General features: G+C 38.8%; 1 protein-coding gene across 6 annotated transcripts in view; it reads right to left on the bottom strand.

Annotated features, from left to right (window-relative positions):
* Positions 1-16,238, bottom strand: part of arhgef12a (Rho guanine nucleotide exchange factor (GEF) 12a) — a 73,241-nt gene that overhangs the window by 25,591 nt on the left and 31,412 nt on the right. For 5 of the 6 annotated variants that reach the window (XM_077610699.1, XM_077610703.1, XM_077610704.1 and 2 more), the window contains 11 exons: positions 16,094-16,171; positions 15,707-15,782; positions 15,456-15,623; positions 15,076-15,163; positions 14,339-14,416; positions 14,164-14,258; positions 13,885-14,085; positions 12,678-12,908; positions 11,765-11,988; positions 11,619-11,691; positions 9,373-10,436 (listed from right to left, as the gene is read on the bottom strand). In XM_077610699.1, the coding sequence (XP_077466825.1) occupies positions 10,426-10,436; positions 11,619-11,691; positions 11,765-11,988; positions 12,678-12,908; positions 13,885-14,085; positions 14,164-14,258; positions 14,339-14,416; positions 15,076-15,163; positions 15,456-15,623; positions 15,707-15,782; positions 16,094-16,171 (1,323 nt within the window). In that variant the 3' untranslated portion in view covers positions 9,373-10,425. Of the gene's footprint in view, positions 1-9,372; positions 10,437-11,618; positions 11,692-11,764; positions 11,989-12,677; positions 12,909-13,884; positions 14,086-14,163; positions 14,259-14,338; positions 14,417-15,075; positions 15,164-15,455; positions 15,624-15,706; positions 15,783-16,093; positions 16,172-16,238 lie in introns of those variants that run through there. The other variant, XR_013303487.1, reaches the window with a different exon arrangement.

Here is a 16,238-nt window from a genome sequence, read left to right as displayed (position 1 = left end):
TAAAGTATATCAATGCAACACTTAGCAAATGGTACACGTGTTTGTTTTCAATGCAACTCATTTTTACAGTATTTATCCCTTTTCTAAAGTAAAATGCACTTGATTTAGTTATTGTATTGGAAAGAATGGAAGCACTTTCATTGCAATTTTGGGGCCGGATGTCAACAAAGCGTGAAAAGTGGCAAAGTGGCGAGACGTCAATACAAAAATTGTGTGTGTCTCTCCGATGGCGGATCACATTGTCATAGAACGTCCCTGTCGGGCCCCCGTTGCCATATTGATTGAGCGGAGCTGGCAATGTGCACGTAGTGGGAATAAACATTACTGACCAATCCCAATCGGGATGGTCAGCAGTTTCCCTCATTTGCATTCAAAGTGGTGATGTATTGACAAGCTAGTTTGTGTCCTCGGACGACCCTCTCGAGTTCTCGGAAGGCCAAAACAGATGGAGAAAATACAAAATGGCCGTGTTTTATTTCTCTAATTCACTAGATTCAACATTTTGACATTGACAATCTTGTTCACCTAAAAATGACTGACATATTTTTTTCATTCTTACCCAAAGGGATATTTGCCTCCTGGGAATGTGACATGATTTTAAATTGTCATGTAATTGTTGCTCATTTGGTTAATGAATTAAATATCATCAAAATCACCCTCTTGCTACTGTGACAATGAATTTTACCAAATACGGGATGAATAAAGTTATCTAATCTAATCTAATATAAAAAGGTGTTGGTGGGGCAGGTTGACGCTTCTACTAACGTCACCACCAGGCCAAATATTAAGTTTTGAATAAATATATCTTTGAAAAGTAATTAATGGTGCATTTTCAAACATTTTTTTCTAATTATGGCTGTCAACTCCACGTATTAGATCACAGGTGTCAAAGTGGCGGCCCGGGGGCCAAATCGGGCCCGCCGCATCATTTTGTGTGGCCCGGGAAAGTAAATGATGAGTGCCAACTTTCTGTTTTAGGATCAGATTAAAATGAAGAGTATAGATGTATATTAAATTTCCTGATTTTCCCCCTTTTAAATCAATAATTGTAATTTTTTAATCATGTTTTTCTGTGTTTTTAGTTCAAAAATCATTTTGTAAAATAAATATACCTGGATAGGTGCCCGGCCAACCATAGTATTCTTACCTTTATTTTGTTTTGTTTCTTTATGTATATATTTTTAGAGGGTTAAAATCCAGAAAGAGCACCTCAGTCAAATAGAACATGAAACACATATATATATACTCAAGTTTTTTGAAGGCCCTACTGCACGCTCCTTGCAAACATATGGGACAAAGCTAGCAGCACCTGCCACGTGTCGTGCCTTGCTGACGGGGGGAAAGCTTGTTTGTCAGCATGTCCTTCACTAAAGCTCCACCAGCTGTTGACGCTCTTGGAAGGCACCCTCGTCTCCCCTCTGAACGTTTTACAAACTCATCATCATTGCTGCCATCTTCTTTGGAAGGCCATTATTACTCTGTACACAAATATAACATGGCCGACTCTTCACCAACCGAATGATACCTGGCTCTGAAGCCTTGTTCAACAAGGAATTTATTGATTTTGAAATGATTGCTAAGAAATATTGCTTGCAATATCCAATCATAGACTACAACAAGGGTGTCGGACTCGGGTTGGTTCGCGGGCCGCTTTAACGTCAACTTGATTTCATGTGGGCCGGACCATTTTAGATATATTTGGAATTTTTTTAATAAATGGATTAAAAAAACAGGATTAAAAGCCCTGAATAATCAGTTTTTTATAGATCTAAAACAATGTTTATTTTAGCTTTTTTAAATATATTTTTAGATTTTACAAAATGATTTTTGAACTAAAAACAGAAAAAATGGATTAAATAATGACAATTATTGATTTAAAAGGGGGGAAATCAGGAAATGTAATATACATCTATACTCTTCATTTTAATTTGATCCTACAACAGAAAGTCGGCACTCATTATTTACTTACTCGGGCCGCACAAAATGAGGCGGCGGGCCAGATTTGGCCCCCGGGCCGCCACTTTGACACCTGAGCTCTATGGGAAAGTTGCTTAAAAGTTAGACGAGGACGGACGGCCGCTTGAAAGTGAACTGAAGTGGGTCAATATGTGTGGCGAGATATTAATCACATTATTGTTTTGGTCGCTGTCCAAATTCACAGCAAAGCGGCGCAGATGGCCAATGATGATGTCCCAATGTCTCCGTTTGATTGCTTCTAAATCAAACTGCGCCGGGATGTGTCCCATTCGGGAATAACACAATACACACGCAGACATCATAAAGTAGATATATAAGACGCGGGTCGACCATGACGCATAAATGGAGCAAAATCTTGACAGAATCTTGCATTATTGATGTCATTTTTTAGACGGTACGTCAACACTTTACTTACTAAATGCTTATCGGCGATGAATCAAGAAATCGCCGGAGCCTTCCGGATGGTCCGTGCATCACCTTGTGAATGATGTCAGGGTGTGTAAATACACCTTGTTGTTCCCAAAGGACGCCTGGGGCGACGTGGTCCGCATCCTTGTCATCTCCTCTGTAACTGCGGACGCCAAAACTTGGATTTTCTCCAGAAGACGACATAGTTTGAGTGATGAGCAGGTGTAGGCAATAACGAGGCATTACTGCTGTACTCAGTGCTTTTTTCTTTCTTTCTTCCAGCTGTCCTACTTAACCTGATTTACGCTTCGGAGGACTTACAACTCTCAGTCCATAAAACTGAAACAGGTATTTTTTTTTTCTTTCTTCATTTGTCAAAATAAAATGGTCCCCGTTCTTAAACGGCAAAAAACACAATAAAAAAACCTAATATAAACAAGCTAATCATGTCCTTTGTGCGTATAAGTATAAAATAAATGTATATTGTATGTATATAGTATAAAATAGTGGTGTCCTATTTTTATTGGCCCACAGCAAAGCATGAAAATATAGTTGAAAATCGCCAGCACAAGAATCTTAAGTCCAACCTATACTGCACTTCTCATTTTTAACACTAGATGGAGCTAGTCACTTAGCAGCTATTGAGTTTACAGTAATCCCTCGAATATCGCGGTTCATGGTCGCGATAATCAAAAAAACGCAAAGTAGGGTCACCTCTATATTTATTTTTAATTTTACAAAATGATTTTTGACCTAAAAACACCAAAAGAAAAAAATGGATAAAAAATTGCAATTATTGATTTAAAAAGGGGAAAATCAGGAAATATATAATACATCTATAATCTTCATTTGAATTTGACCTTAAAACAGTAAGTTGACACTCACAATTTATTTACTCGGGCCGCACAAAATGATGCGGCGGGCCAGATTTGGCCCCCGGGCCGCCACTTTGACACCTGTGATCTATTGTAATCATACAATACATTTAACTGACTAACAGAACACAAGACTATATATCTGTATATAGAAAGTTCATAGATGGTCCTCCAAGTGTATTATGACAGATGGAGAGTATCCAAGTTCACCAGCACGAGAACAAACACAATCTTGAGTATAATTGAGCTGACAAGTGAAGATGGCAACATGGCTTTGAGCATTTGGGGAACACAGTTGACTCTTCCAGGTTTCCAATAGATTTCCCAATGAAATGAAAAATGAGTCACGGCCCTGCAGAAAAACATGTTAACTCAATCACAGCCAGCTATTTTCCACAAGACATCCCCCTTTTGTATCTGCCACTTGCAATGATTTTGACGGATCTTTAGATGAAATTCCCATCTTTCATCATAAAAAAATGTTTCTATGACTTTATACGTGTATGGTAGTGAAATGAGTTAATAGTCACTCATTCTTGTTGTCTTTCTCTACTGCGGCGGCCTGCGTGCCAGTCGCTAGGCCGGACTTAATTAGGGGTTTAATTGGCATTACCGTATTTTCACGACTATAAGGCGCACCACATTATAAGGCGCACCCTCAATGAATGACACATTTTTTTCCATATATAAAGCACACTGGATTATAAGGCGCCCTGTCTATTTTGGAGAAAATTTAAGACTTTTAAGTGCGCCTTATAGTCGTGAAAATACGGTAATTACAAGGAGCTCCTTTCTCCCTTTCCATTGTCAGCAATCTACACACTTTATCTCCGTAGTGTTTGACCTCTCATCAAAACTGAGGGTATTAAAAAGCCATTTTTAGGTCAGTTGTTGCCTAAACATACCCTCAAGAGGAAATAGTCATGCTGAGAATACTGAAAAAACCCGGAAAAAATACTATCCCCTCCTTTATAATTGCCTTGTTAAACTGCTGTTGTTTCCACTCTTTGTACATAGTGTGTTTTAAAAAATGGCGACATTGTTTTTAAACAACCATCCGCCCGTGGTCCTCATTTGGAGTCATGACAATCCCTTACCATGACAGCAAAGGTTACACTTTGATAAGCAGTGTTAACGTCAACTTGATTTCTTGTGGGCCAGACCATTTTAGATATAATATTTAGATTTTTTTTAATAAATGGATTAAAATAACTGGATTAAAAGCCCTGAATATGCAGTTTTTTATAGATCTAAAACAATGTTTATTTTAGCTTTTTTTTATATATATTTTTAGATTTTACAAAATGATTTTTTGAACTAAAAACACAGAAAAAAATGATTAAAAAATTCCAATTATTGATTTAAAAAGGGGGGAAATCAGGAAATATAATATACATCTATACTCTTCATTTTAATTTGATCCTAAAACAGAAAGTCGCCACTCATCATTTACTTTCCCGGGCCACACAAAATGATGCGGCGGGCCAGATTTGGCCCCCAGGCCGCCACTTTGACACAGTGATCTATAACATTCATTCATTCTCAGTACAACCGATCCTCACAAGGGTGCTGTAGCGTATCCAGTAGGCGACACTGAATTGGTGGCCAGCCAATCGCAGGGCACAATGAGACAAACAACCAGGGACAATTTAACATACTATTAGCCTTGCAAGCATGTTTTTTGGGATACGGGAGGAAAGCGGAGTACCCGGAGATAACCCACGAACATGCAAACTCCATCCACACAGGAAGGTCGAATGCAACCACAGCATTGCATTTACATAAGACGGCAGGGTGCTGCAAGAAACCTTTCCGACATTGCGAATGAGTCCTCGCGGGCATCCGTCCCGCTGTGGGAGAGCAGGAAGCCGACCCCCGCTAAACAAAAAGTGCTTTCTTACCCCACTCGGGACTTTGTCATTGTTCTCTTTTTGTGCATATCTACTTTTTTTTGGTCATGATTTGCCTTCGGCTGCGAGTCAAGTTGAACCCAGGAGCGGGAAGCAGAAAAAACATAGGGAAGTGCTGGTGTACAAGTTAAGATATTCATGGAAAATAACTATACAAATAATCAAAACAGGGGCAAAGTAAAAACTAAACAGTGAGGACGCACACTGACGAGTAGGTAAAACATTACTTACGGCAAGGGTGTCAGACTCAGGTTGGTTCGCGGGCCGCATTAACGTTAACTCGATTTCATGTGGGCCGGACCATTTTAGATATAATATTTAGATATTTTTTTTAATAAATGGATTCAAAGAACTGGATCAAAAGCCCTGAATATTCCGTTTTTTATAGATCTAAAACAATGTTTATTGGATCTTTTTTTTCTTAGTAAGGGAAAATCATTTATTTAATCATTTGTTTTTCATTGCAAAAGGAAACCACACTTTTCTTTAATTATGTTCCATATTAAAGTGGGAAACAGAAAATATTTTTATATATTTTTAGATTTTACACAATGATTTTTGACCTAAAAAACACAAAGAAAAAAATGGATTCAAAATTACAATTATTGATTTAAAAGGGGGAAAATCAGGAAATTTAATATACATCTATACTCTTCATTTTAATTTGATCCTAAAACAGAAAGTCGGCACTCATGATTTACTTTCCCGGACCACAAAAAAATGATGCGGCAGGCCAGATTTGGCCCCCGGGCCGCCACTTTGACACCTGTTACATACGGACACAAGAAAACGAAACAATACTCCTACAAAAAAAAGCCAAAACACGGGTTTATATACACAGACAGAGGATGATGACAAATCACAAACAAGCACATCAGGCAAAAACGTAGACAAGACACATAAGGAAAACCCACCCATCCACCAAACCCAAAACCTGGACACTTTTGAGCTTTGCTTTTGACATTACCACGAAAACATTATTGATCAGCATTCCGCAGGAGCTTGTCAGACAGATTAAAATCACCTACCTAACCCCGTCTCGGTCCCCCTCCATCGGCCTTCCATCTCCCGCGGAGTCACGAGTTCCCGCCTTATCTGACGACCCCTTTCGTTCAATATGGAAGATGCTATTTTCAGGGAATATGTTTTCCCTTCACGTGGACGCAAGGCGCTCTTTTACGTCGATATATGTACATAGTAATTGGAAATACAAAATGGGCCGGATATGAACAAAAAGCCAGATTAGATGGCGGTGAGCTCGACGGGGCGCCTGACATTTTTTTTAAGGATCCCCTCGCTGAATTAATTTGTCAGTGAAAATTAGATTTGGCTTCACCCGTGACCGCAAACTTCATTCGAGGTTTCCCTTTAAATTCGCTGTTTACGAATAGCATCGATGTAAAAGCGACCTGTTCGACTTGAAAGCTCATGTGAAATTCATGCTCATGCTTTAAACATAAAACAAAACAGCAGTGGGGCATCAGCATCTCATTAGAGGACAGCGTGTTGTAATTATGAAAAGGATATTAAGCACAAGGACGAGGCGGGTTCTTTTACACGATGAAATAAAATGGGACAAATAAAAAGGGACTTTTTGGAGTGGGTAAAAATTGACTTTAGAATGGGAAATTATACGAAAGTAATCCTGAAATGAGTGGGTTTTATTTTTAAATCAAAAGATTTGGGACTTTTTACCCCCCCTTCCTCGTGTGGTTTATTTGGCAGTTGGAAAACAACCATTTTGTTGCAATGCATTTCAATCAAAGCAACCAGATTTTTTTTAAATGGTATCATTTTCTTCCTGTTTGTGGGCAACAAAACCACATTTTTGGGGGATATTTCATGTGAACGACTAAACACACAATCTGTAATAAATGTAGCCATGGTGACTATTTCCCAAAGCTCCCAGTTTAGACCTCCACAGGCGTCAACGGCAGCCAAGGCAACAAAGTTCATTCGGAAGCGACCCGATTCAATCTCCATTCTGAAAAATTGAATACTAATTGAAGCGATGGATGTGTGCATACATTTTCTAGCTACTCTCAAGTATCTCTCTAATAGTCTACAGTATGCATATTTATGACACGAGCAGGAGAATGAACTCTTGTAACCTCCAATCCAAAAAATAAAGGGACGGGCCTATCTTTAAAAATATAGAAAAGATGGTGCAGACAATGAAAAAAAAAATACCCATCGCCTAATGTAAAAAAAACAGTCTTCCTCGATTATTGCGACTTCACTTATTGCGAATTCACTTTGCGATTTTTTCTCCTCTTAATTATTTAAATTATATATATATATATATATATATATATATATATATATATATATATATATATAAAATACCCATATTTACCCATATATATAAAAAATACCCGTTGCCTAAAGTAAAAAAACAGTCTTCCCTCGATTTTTTTTCAAAAATAGATATATAAAATATCCATATATACCCATATCCATATATAAAAAAATACCCATCGCCTAAAGTTAAAAAAAACATAGTCTTCCCTCGATTATCGCGAATTCACTTTGTGATTTTTTTCTCCTATTAATTATTTCAAAAATATGTATATAAAATATCCATATTTACCCATATCCGTATATATAAAAATATACCCATCGCCTAAAGTAAAAAAAACACAGTCTTCCCTCGATTAATTATTTCAAAAATATATATATATAATATCCATATATATATACCCATATCCATATACGTATAAAAAATACCCATCAATGAAAGTAAAAAAACCTCTTCCCTTGATTATCGCGACTTCACTTATCGCGAATTAACTTTGCGATTTTTTTCTCCTATTAATTATTTCCAATATATATGTATATATATAAAATATCCATATTTACCCATATCCGTATATATAAAAAAATACCCATCGCCTAAAGTAAAAAAAACAATTTTCCCTCAATTATTGTGACTTCAGTTATCGCAAATTCACTTTGCAATTTTTTTATATTATATTTTGATATATATATTGATTTTTAAGTTCATTAAAAATGTGAAAATCCAGGCTGAAACTAGTAAACGGAAGCCACTCTTGCTACTAGGACTGAAAAGAAAAAAAATGTTTTTAATAGTTATAATAGGGGTGAGGTGACCCTACTTTGCGATTTTTTTGATTATCGCGGCCATGTTTGGTCTACATTAACCGCGATATTTGAGGGATTACTGTATAAGCAAAGATGAGCAATGTGATTGGATTTTAGATGGGGATTATGCATGAATTGCATACAGTGGTAAATAAGCCAATACACAAGAGGAGTGGATGCATTAGCATATTGATGAGAAAACTCACAAGCTATTGAATGGAATGCACGTGTTAATGGAAACATGTAGAGCATTATTCAAATATTACACCCACATATGCTGAGTCATCACCACTGTCACATCCGGAATGATTGCAAACACTGACGAAAAAACTTGCCTTGCCCGTCACAGGTAAGTCATTTAGTCAAGCGTTCCTATCGCAGAATTGATCACCATGGCAACACCATTGCGCTACAGCATGAGGTGCATAAGGATCCAATTAGCATCTAAGCAGGGGTGAGATATTTTTTATTTATTTATTTAATAACCAATGGGGAGCATTTTTAATGTGTTATGAAAACAGAGCATTATGAATGCCTTTAATTTATGTTATAAGTTTAAAAAACTAACTGTTCGTCTGGAGCAAGGGTGTCAGACTCGGGTTGGTTCGCGGGCCGCTTTAACGTCAACTTGATATCACGTGGGCCGGACCATTTTAGATATAATATTTAGATATTTTTTAATAAATGGATTAAAAGAACTGGATTAAAAGCCCTGAATATTCAGTTTTTTATAGATCTAAAACATTGTTCATTTTAGCTTAATATATTTTTAGAATAGAACATATTTTTTATATATTTTTAGATTTTACCAAATGATTTTTGAACTAAAAACACAGAAAAAATGGATTTAAAAAATACAATTATTGATTTAAAAGATGGAAAATCAGGAAATTTAATATACATCTTTACTCTTCATTTTAATTTGATCCTAAAACAAAGTCAACACTCATGATTTACTTTCCCGGGCCACACAAAATGATGCGGCGGACCAGATTTGGCCCCCGGGCCGCCACTTTGACACGTGGCTTAATAAGAGGGATTTCAATCATTAATAAGGGGAGCAATTGGCCGAGGTTGCCAGGTATGCAAACAAGAGGGCATTTCCTTTCAAATGGGTCAGGGCGCCATTTATTTATTAAAGTTATGCATAATCTTCCAACATGATCTTGGTACAGTACATGTTGAGCTTCATGACAGGATTAGAGGAGACATATAGCAGGCAGTTAGGAGGAGGAGGAAGAGGAGGAAGAGGAAGAGAGGGAGACACCCACAGGCAGCACAATTGAGAAGGACATGTAGAGGGGTGAGGGGGGGATCAAGGAAGGGAGGAATGGATGGAGAAAGAGGAGCACATCCATAGAGGAGGAATGGAAGGAGGCAACAAGACCAGATCAGAGCCCTGGCAACTCTTCATTCTAGTTTGAAGCTACACTAGTTGTAACCTCCTCCATTTTTGACGACAACACAGAGAGAGAGTGGGTGGAGTGGGCAAAAAAAGGGACTTACAGACAGGCCGCTTTTCCGTGGGATCGGACCCCCAGCGATTCCGTGGGATCGGACCCCCAAGCGGTCTGAACCTTGCCAACACACCAAGCCTGTGTGACTCAAAAAGAAAGAAGAAAATGCAGCCAAAGTAGCAACAGCATGCACGCAATGTCAGGAAAAGAAACATTTTCTTAAAAAAAAATAAGAACCAAACAAAAAAGGGAAAATAAATACATCTTGGGATAAAAAAAAAATTCTTAATACATTATCTTATTTTTTTTCCTTTTTCTTGCTTTGTGTTTCATATATCTAAATATATATATACATAGACCTTTATGTATATATATATGTACTGTATATAAACCCACATTTCTTTGTACATTTTGGTATCAGTTCTCTTTCTTGCAGTGGGGTGTTAGGTGGAAATGTGGGTTGATTGATTGCCTTGTGCGGATGGGGAAAGCGACTTTGCCCCGGTCAAGTCTCTTATTTCCGGTGGCAAGGAGGACGGGGGGGGGCTGGGGGTCTCAAGGGAGAGGGCTTGGCAGTGGGGGGGGGGGGGGACAAGCTTATGGGAGGTCCATCGAGTCCAGGATGCACAAAAGTTGGAGAAAAACTACAACTCTTTGCCCTCCATCCCCAGAAGGAAGGTGCAGCTGAGATGCCCACTATCTCTTATCTGGCGAGACACAAAACACAACAAGTCAGGATGCCATTTCGAAAAATGCGAGAACCGGATCGAATATTACAACCTCCCATTTTAAAATCAATTACACTGTCCTTTTTTAGCTTAGCCTTTTCCGCAAATAAAAGTCATTCTGATTGGCTAAAACGTCCTCAATATGTGATTTGAATTGAATGCTTTTTACAGTGGTACCTCGACATACGAGTGGTGGCCCGAAATACGAGAATTTTGAGATACGAGTAAAATTTCGGGCAAATATTTGTCTTGAGATATGAGACAAATTTTGATCTATGAGCAGACAGCGGACGCGAGAGGCTGCTCATAAGAACATCATGGCCACTGTCTTTCTGGTCGCAACTCCCTCTTTGTAATGTCTCTGCGAGCACTGGGCGGAGCGTTGCATTTTTTTCAGTGTTTTTTTCTCTCTTCCCGTTAGTCAGTGCGAATGGCGTATATGCTACTTCTCGTTGGCAAGTGGCCGTGCGTTATCCTATTGTGAGGACATTCGTGTGCATCATTTTGGGAATATTTTAAAGGGAAGACAAAAGCAAACTACCATCGATAGGTTGCATCTGAAAGTCAGGGTGGAGGCAGAGCAAATAAAGCCAACCCGGGAGAAGAAAGGTATCAAAATGTCAAACAAAATTAGAATTAAGTTTAGTGTAAGGTTAGATTACATTTATTTTTGAGTGTGTCTGCATCGTAATCAGAGTTCATTTAAATTTGTTTATGTTATTAAACAAGCGTGTTGCCTTGCAAAAAAATCTGCCGCCATCTTCCCCCTCTCTCTCTCAACGAAATCCATCTAATTTTAGTTATATTAAAGACATTTTAGTATACTATTAAACCACTAGTTATTTGATACTTTGTTAATAGATGGCGAATTAGAACAAATAAAAATGTTTTTCCAATCCAATATCCTGTTTTTAGTGTTTTTTCAGAGGGTTGGAACAAATTAATTTGTTTTTAGTTCATTTCAATGGGAAACGTTCGTTTGAGTTACGAGAAAATCGACATACGAGCTCAGTCCCGGAACGAATTAAGCTCGTATCTTGAGGTACCACTGTATTGTCATTATACAAGAAATTTAAAGCTTCACCCTGAAGTGCACACATTTTAAATTTACCTGTTGCTTTGGCGAGACAATACAAATAATTTCCAATCCGAGTCACTGACCTTGGTTTCCGTCCGATTGCGTCGTCGATCTCTCCGGCCTCTGACGCAGATTATTGTACTTGGCTTCAACCTCCTGCAAAAAAAAAGGATTTACGGTGACCCGGGTTCATGTAAATATGTGTTACCTAACGGTGATGAATGATCACCTTCAGATGGTTGAGGTTAGCCTGAAGGTTCCGCAGGTGAGACAGGACTTGTCGGCTAAAAGACGAGAGGCTGCCGGCGTGCGACGCTGACGAGAACCGCAGATTGATGCCCGAGTCGGCGGCGCAACCTTGCGATGCGCTCAACTGCTTCCCCGAGGGTGACATGTCATCATCGGTGCTGGTCTCCCCTGGACCGCCGTATCCTTCCAGGACTAAAAAGCCAGCTGAAAAAAAGGGATATCCATTCATGGAAAAAAAATGTAAAAAAAGGCCTCTCCTATGACAAAGCTAAAAATAAAAACACCTACAAAAATGCTGTGCTTTTAAGTAATCTTGACAGTCACATAAATTTATTGTATTTTTTTTAGTTTTAGTTTTGCAGTATCAAATCAAACAATTGGCCGCACTTTTATAATACTATCATAATACCACCAAAACTTGCTTTTTTTCAGATTCACTTCTTTTAGTATTTTTAGATCACAAGACGTCTGATTGGTTGAAATTTCAGCCCCTTTAGGCACTATTTTTTCGTGTTTTCCCAGAAATCACCTGTATGGTAAGGAAAATATTTGTACATGACTGTTAAAAACACTTCAGGACCTATTTACTAGATTGCGTATTTCTTTTAATCACAACTTGAAGTATCATTTTTGTGATTTGGTTTTCCAACACCTTTTGGTAGTTTTTCCCGCCTATGCAAAATGTCACTGTCATCTGTAATTGGTGATTTTTAAGTAGTAAACCCCCCCAAATCCTCCAAAAACAATATACACTTAAAAAAAATAACTATTGATTACAGTGAGGCTTTTTAATGTCTAACTAACTCTTCTTTCACAAAAAAATAATTGGAATACAAGCTGTAGGTAAAAACTTTTGTCACATTATGACCTCCATAAAAGCCCGGCGTACTCACCGTAATCTTCAGGGGAATCAAAGAACCCGGTGTCGCCGGAGCCCAAGTCTTGGGCGGGGTCTTCGGTCTGGGAGGTGTTTCTCTCCGAGCCGTTGTGAACCATCACCCGTTTCTCCACGGGCGTCCTCAGAGAGGTGGTCCTTAAGAGACGGGCCCCCGTTGACCGCCTCGTTCGCTCCGCGGCCTCTTGCGACATGAGCTGCGTCACCAACACCTGCTTTAGCGCTGCCACTACACCATTGGGCCCCCCCCCCAAAGAAATTAGATTTTAGTTCCGACATTTCCAGATGATTTCTGGGGCACTTTGTTTGATAAAATACCAAAAATAGCCACTCACCTAATAAACGGTCAAAGATAATTTTTCTCTATATGATACGACCAAGAATATTACCATATTTATTCGAGTATAACGTGCAAAATTTTGTACCAAAAAAACTGAAGCAAAGTTTGGGTGCGCCTAATACATGAGGTCTTCGCTTTTATGACCAAAAAACTGCCCTACGACAGTGAAAAAATTCCCTCAGGGACGTAAAAAAGAACTTGAGAAGAATGGAATCAATTGTTTGGTGAATCTGATGATGAATCAAAGTTGGAAAAATGTTAATATTATGATGATGAATTAGACTAAGTCACAAAATTATGGGTGCGCGTTATACATGGGTGCGCATTAAACTTGAATAAATACTGTATATGTTGCAGGTATGGCTAAGTACTTGTGCTTATATGAAACCACTGAGGGAAGCTTCTCATCTGCATTTTTTTTCAAGTACCTCAAACGTTAAATGGCAACTAAATTAATTAAATGTGTTATTGATTAGGTCATTTTGAGGTGCAAAATTTTCTACCAAAAAACTGAAGCAAAGTTTTGGGTGCGAGCAGAGAAAAAGTGGGGGAAAAAATGACACCAATTTTTAGTCACAAATTATGGGTGCGCGTTATACACGGGTGCACATTACACTCAAATAAATACTGTATATTTTGCCGGTATGGCTAAGTACTTGTGTTTATATGAGATAAATCCACCAAATTGAGGGAAGCTTCTCATCCACAATTTTTTTTCAAGTACCTCAAACGTTAAATGGCAACTACATTAGTAATTAAATGTATTATTTTGAGTTAACTTGTAAACCACAATAGTGTAATGGCCTTTGAGTTCATGCATAGTATGTATGACGCAAAACAAAAGATTCTATTCCCGTGCTCTTACATGTTTTCAGCGCTTCATCTGCTCTCGAGGGAAACACATTAAAGGAATCGATCCCTCCGTCTTCAGGCTGTCGATACGCGAGCTCGGGGTCGCCAAAACCTTCCTCCTCCTCCTCTTTCTCGCTCTTCTCCGCCTCGAAAGGATTGCTAGCTGATAGAGGGCTCAGAGTGGCACGGCTCACAGCCGGGCTGCTTTCTTTATCTGTGGAGACGGTCGGCGATAAGCTTGATAAGTTCGAGTACGTTTCAATGGGAGGAAAGTGCGAACCTGGTCGGTCACCTGTGGACTGAGCACTGCCAGTGGATGTCCGGTCCGGGTCTTTATTCAGCCGAGCGACTCCAGATGTGATGATCTCCACGCCATCTCGATCCCCGCTGGAAAACAAGGAAGTACGATTTAGGGAAAACGAAAAGTCGTCAGAGTGGGGTTACGGCTTCGGGTAAGATCGGCATACTCTGTTTGATGTAACGGTATGACACTGTGGGGTTTGACTTTCATGGCTTCGGCTCGCTGCGTGATTAAATTCTGCCACCTGGTGGGGAAAAGGACGTCAGCTTGCATAAAGAAATAAATTAAAAAATCCTTTCTAAATGTTATCAATTAATTCTAATCTTATTTCTGAAGGGTTAAATCAAGGTAGATAATATACTGCAGTTCTGTTGGAGCAATGTATATTTATATTTCAATAAAAAGCAATAATAGTGGTTTCCTGCTGTTAGGGTTATTATTTGATTACATTATTATATATTGGCTTGCAATGAAGAATGGTTTGCTTATTTAGGAATATTAATCATTATATATATTGGCTTGCAATGAAGAACGCTTTGCTTTACTTAGCTTATTAACGTTAAAAAAGTCATTTTTAGTACATCTGCTTGCAACCGTGATAAACAACGGGAAGGTCACTCCCCTTGCACCTGGACTTCTCAAAACTAATGTTCACATCGAGCTCTCTTGGGAAGATCCAGAGGACTTTAAATTGTTATGAGAAACATGGACTTCTTCATGTCTGGCTCACACGACTCAATTGTTTAGGCTTCTGTGATGCATGTTGTTAAATGTTATGTAATAAATTAGCAAGAGAGACGCGTGTGGATCGATTCTCTCTTGCAAGAAACCCGGTTATGAGTCAGATGTCTGTTTTATTACGGCGTATATTTGGGAATACCCATTTGTGAACCTATCACCTACGTTCTCTGATCCGAGACTGTGGATGCCATGAGCTCGTAGATCTGGGCACCGTTCTCAGACATGGAGAGGACGAAGAAGGACTTGTTGTCTGGTAGGAGGGGGAGAGAAAAAAAAATATTTAAAAAAAGAAGAAAACTGGTTGGTAAAAGTCCATCCGAGCACATGGAATCAATCCCATTTGGGCCGTGTGCGGTCGTTTGGTCGCCGGTCTTTTGGTCGCCCTGACCCGTTAAACAACGGGCGATCAAAAGACCGGCGACAAAACAAGGTAAAACAACACAGTCTACGCATCAAAGTGAAAGTGGAAGTGTGAGTGTATAAGAGTTTGTATGTACATGCGTTGTCCCTTTAAGAAGCTACATTTTCTCATTCGGGCATACCTGTCGCTACGGAGCGCACCAGAACGGTGCTAAGCTTGATAATGGGGCTGAAAATGTGCTTGGTGTCGGCGGTCCCTGCCAGGTTCTTGCTGTGACACTTGAGAATGAGACGCTCGTCTTGTTTTTGGAGCAAGACCAGGATGTCCTCCAAGAGGAGAGTGTAAAGCTCTAAGAGGATATTGACACACATCCATCAGGTTAGTGAGCTCGACAGAAAGAACACAATGTTTTCCTATTCTAAAATGACAAACCAATGGTCTTGTCCTTGTTGACTTTCCACGACAGGGGACCCTCATGGACCATGGTCTTTTTTGTTAGATCCAGGTTCTAACCAAGGGAAACAACAAAGAGGTCATTAGAATTTTGAATCCATAAAGCACTTCTGTTTGAATAAATTCGTTTTACTACCATTATTGGGCATCATTTGTATTTAATGTGGTTAAAAAAACTGCATTTTTATGACTGTCATAGTATTCATGTTGTTAGAGTATAATGTATATAGTCAAATAGAAGATGTTACATTATGCTACGTTAGCATTCCTCATTCTGTTACTGCATGATTAATATGCCATTCATTAAGTTGTTATTATCACCTCTCTTATACTAAGAAAGTAATTTGGATTTAAGTGACCAGTCACCTTTAGTTCAAGGATCACTGGGTTGTCCGTCTGCTTAAGGGACGACAGGTCCAGTCTTCTCTGGTAGTCCTCAAGTCTCTGCAGGATGTAAAAACAGGTTTTTTTTCCAAGATCTTTAAATTTTTTTTTTTTTAAAACAGTAGTG

This window comes from Stigmatopora argus, chromosome 10 (genome assembly GCF_051989625.1).
Source record: "Stigmatopora argus isolate UIUO_Sarg chromosome 10, RoL_Sarg_1.0, whole genome shotgun sequence".
NCBI classification, from domain to species: domain Eukaryota; kingdom Metazoa; phylum Chordata; class Actinopteri; order Syngnathiformes; family Syngnathidae; genus Stigmatopora; species Stigmatopora argus.
The sequence above is the reverse complement of the archived record's forward strand: the minus strand, read 5'-3'. Positions and strand labels throughout refer to the sequence as shown.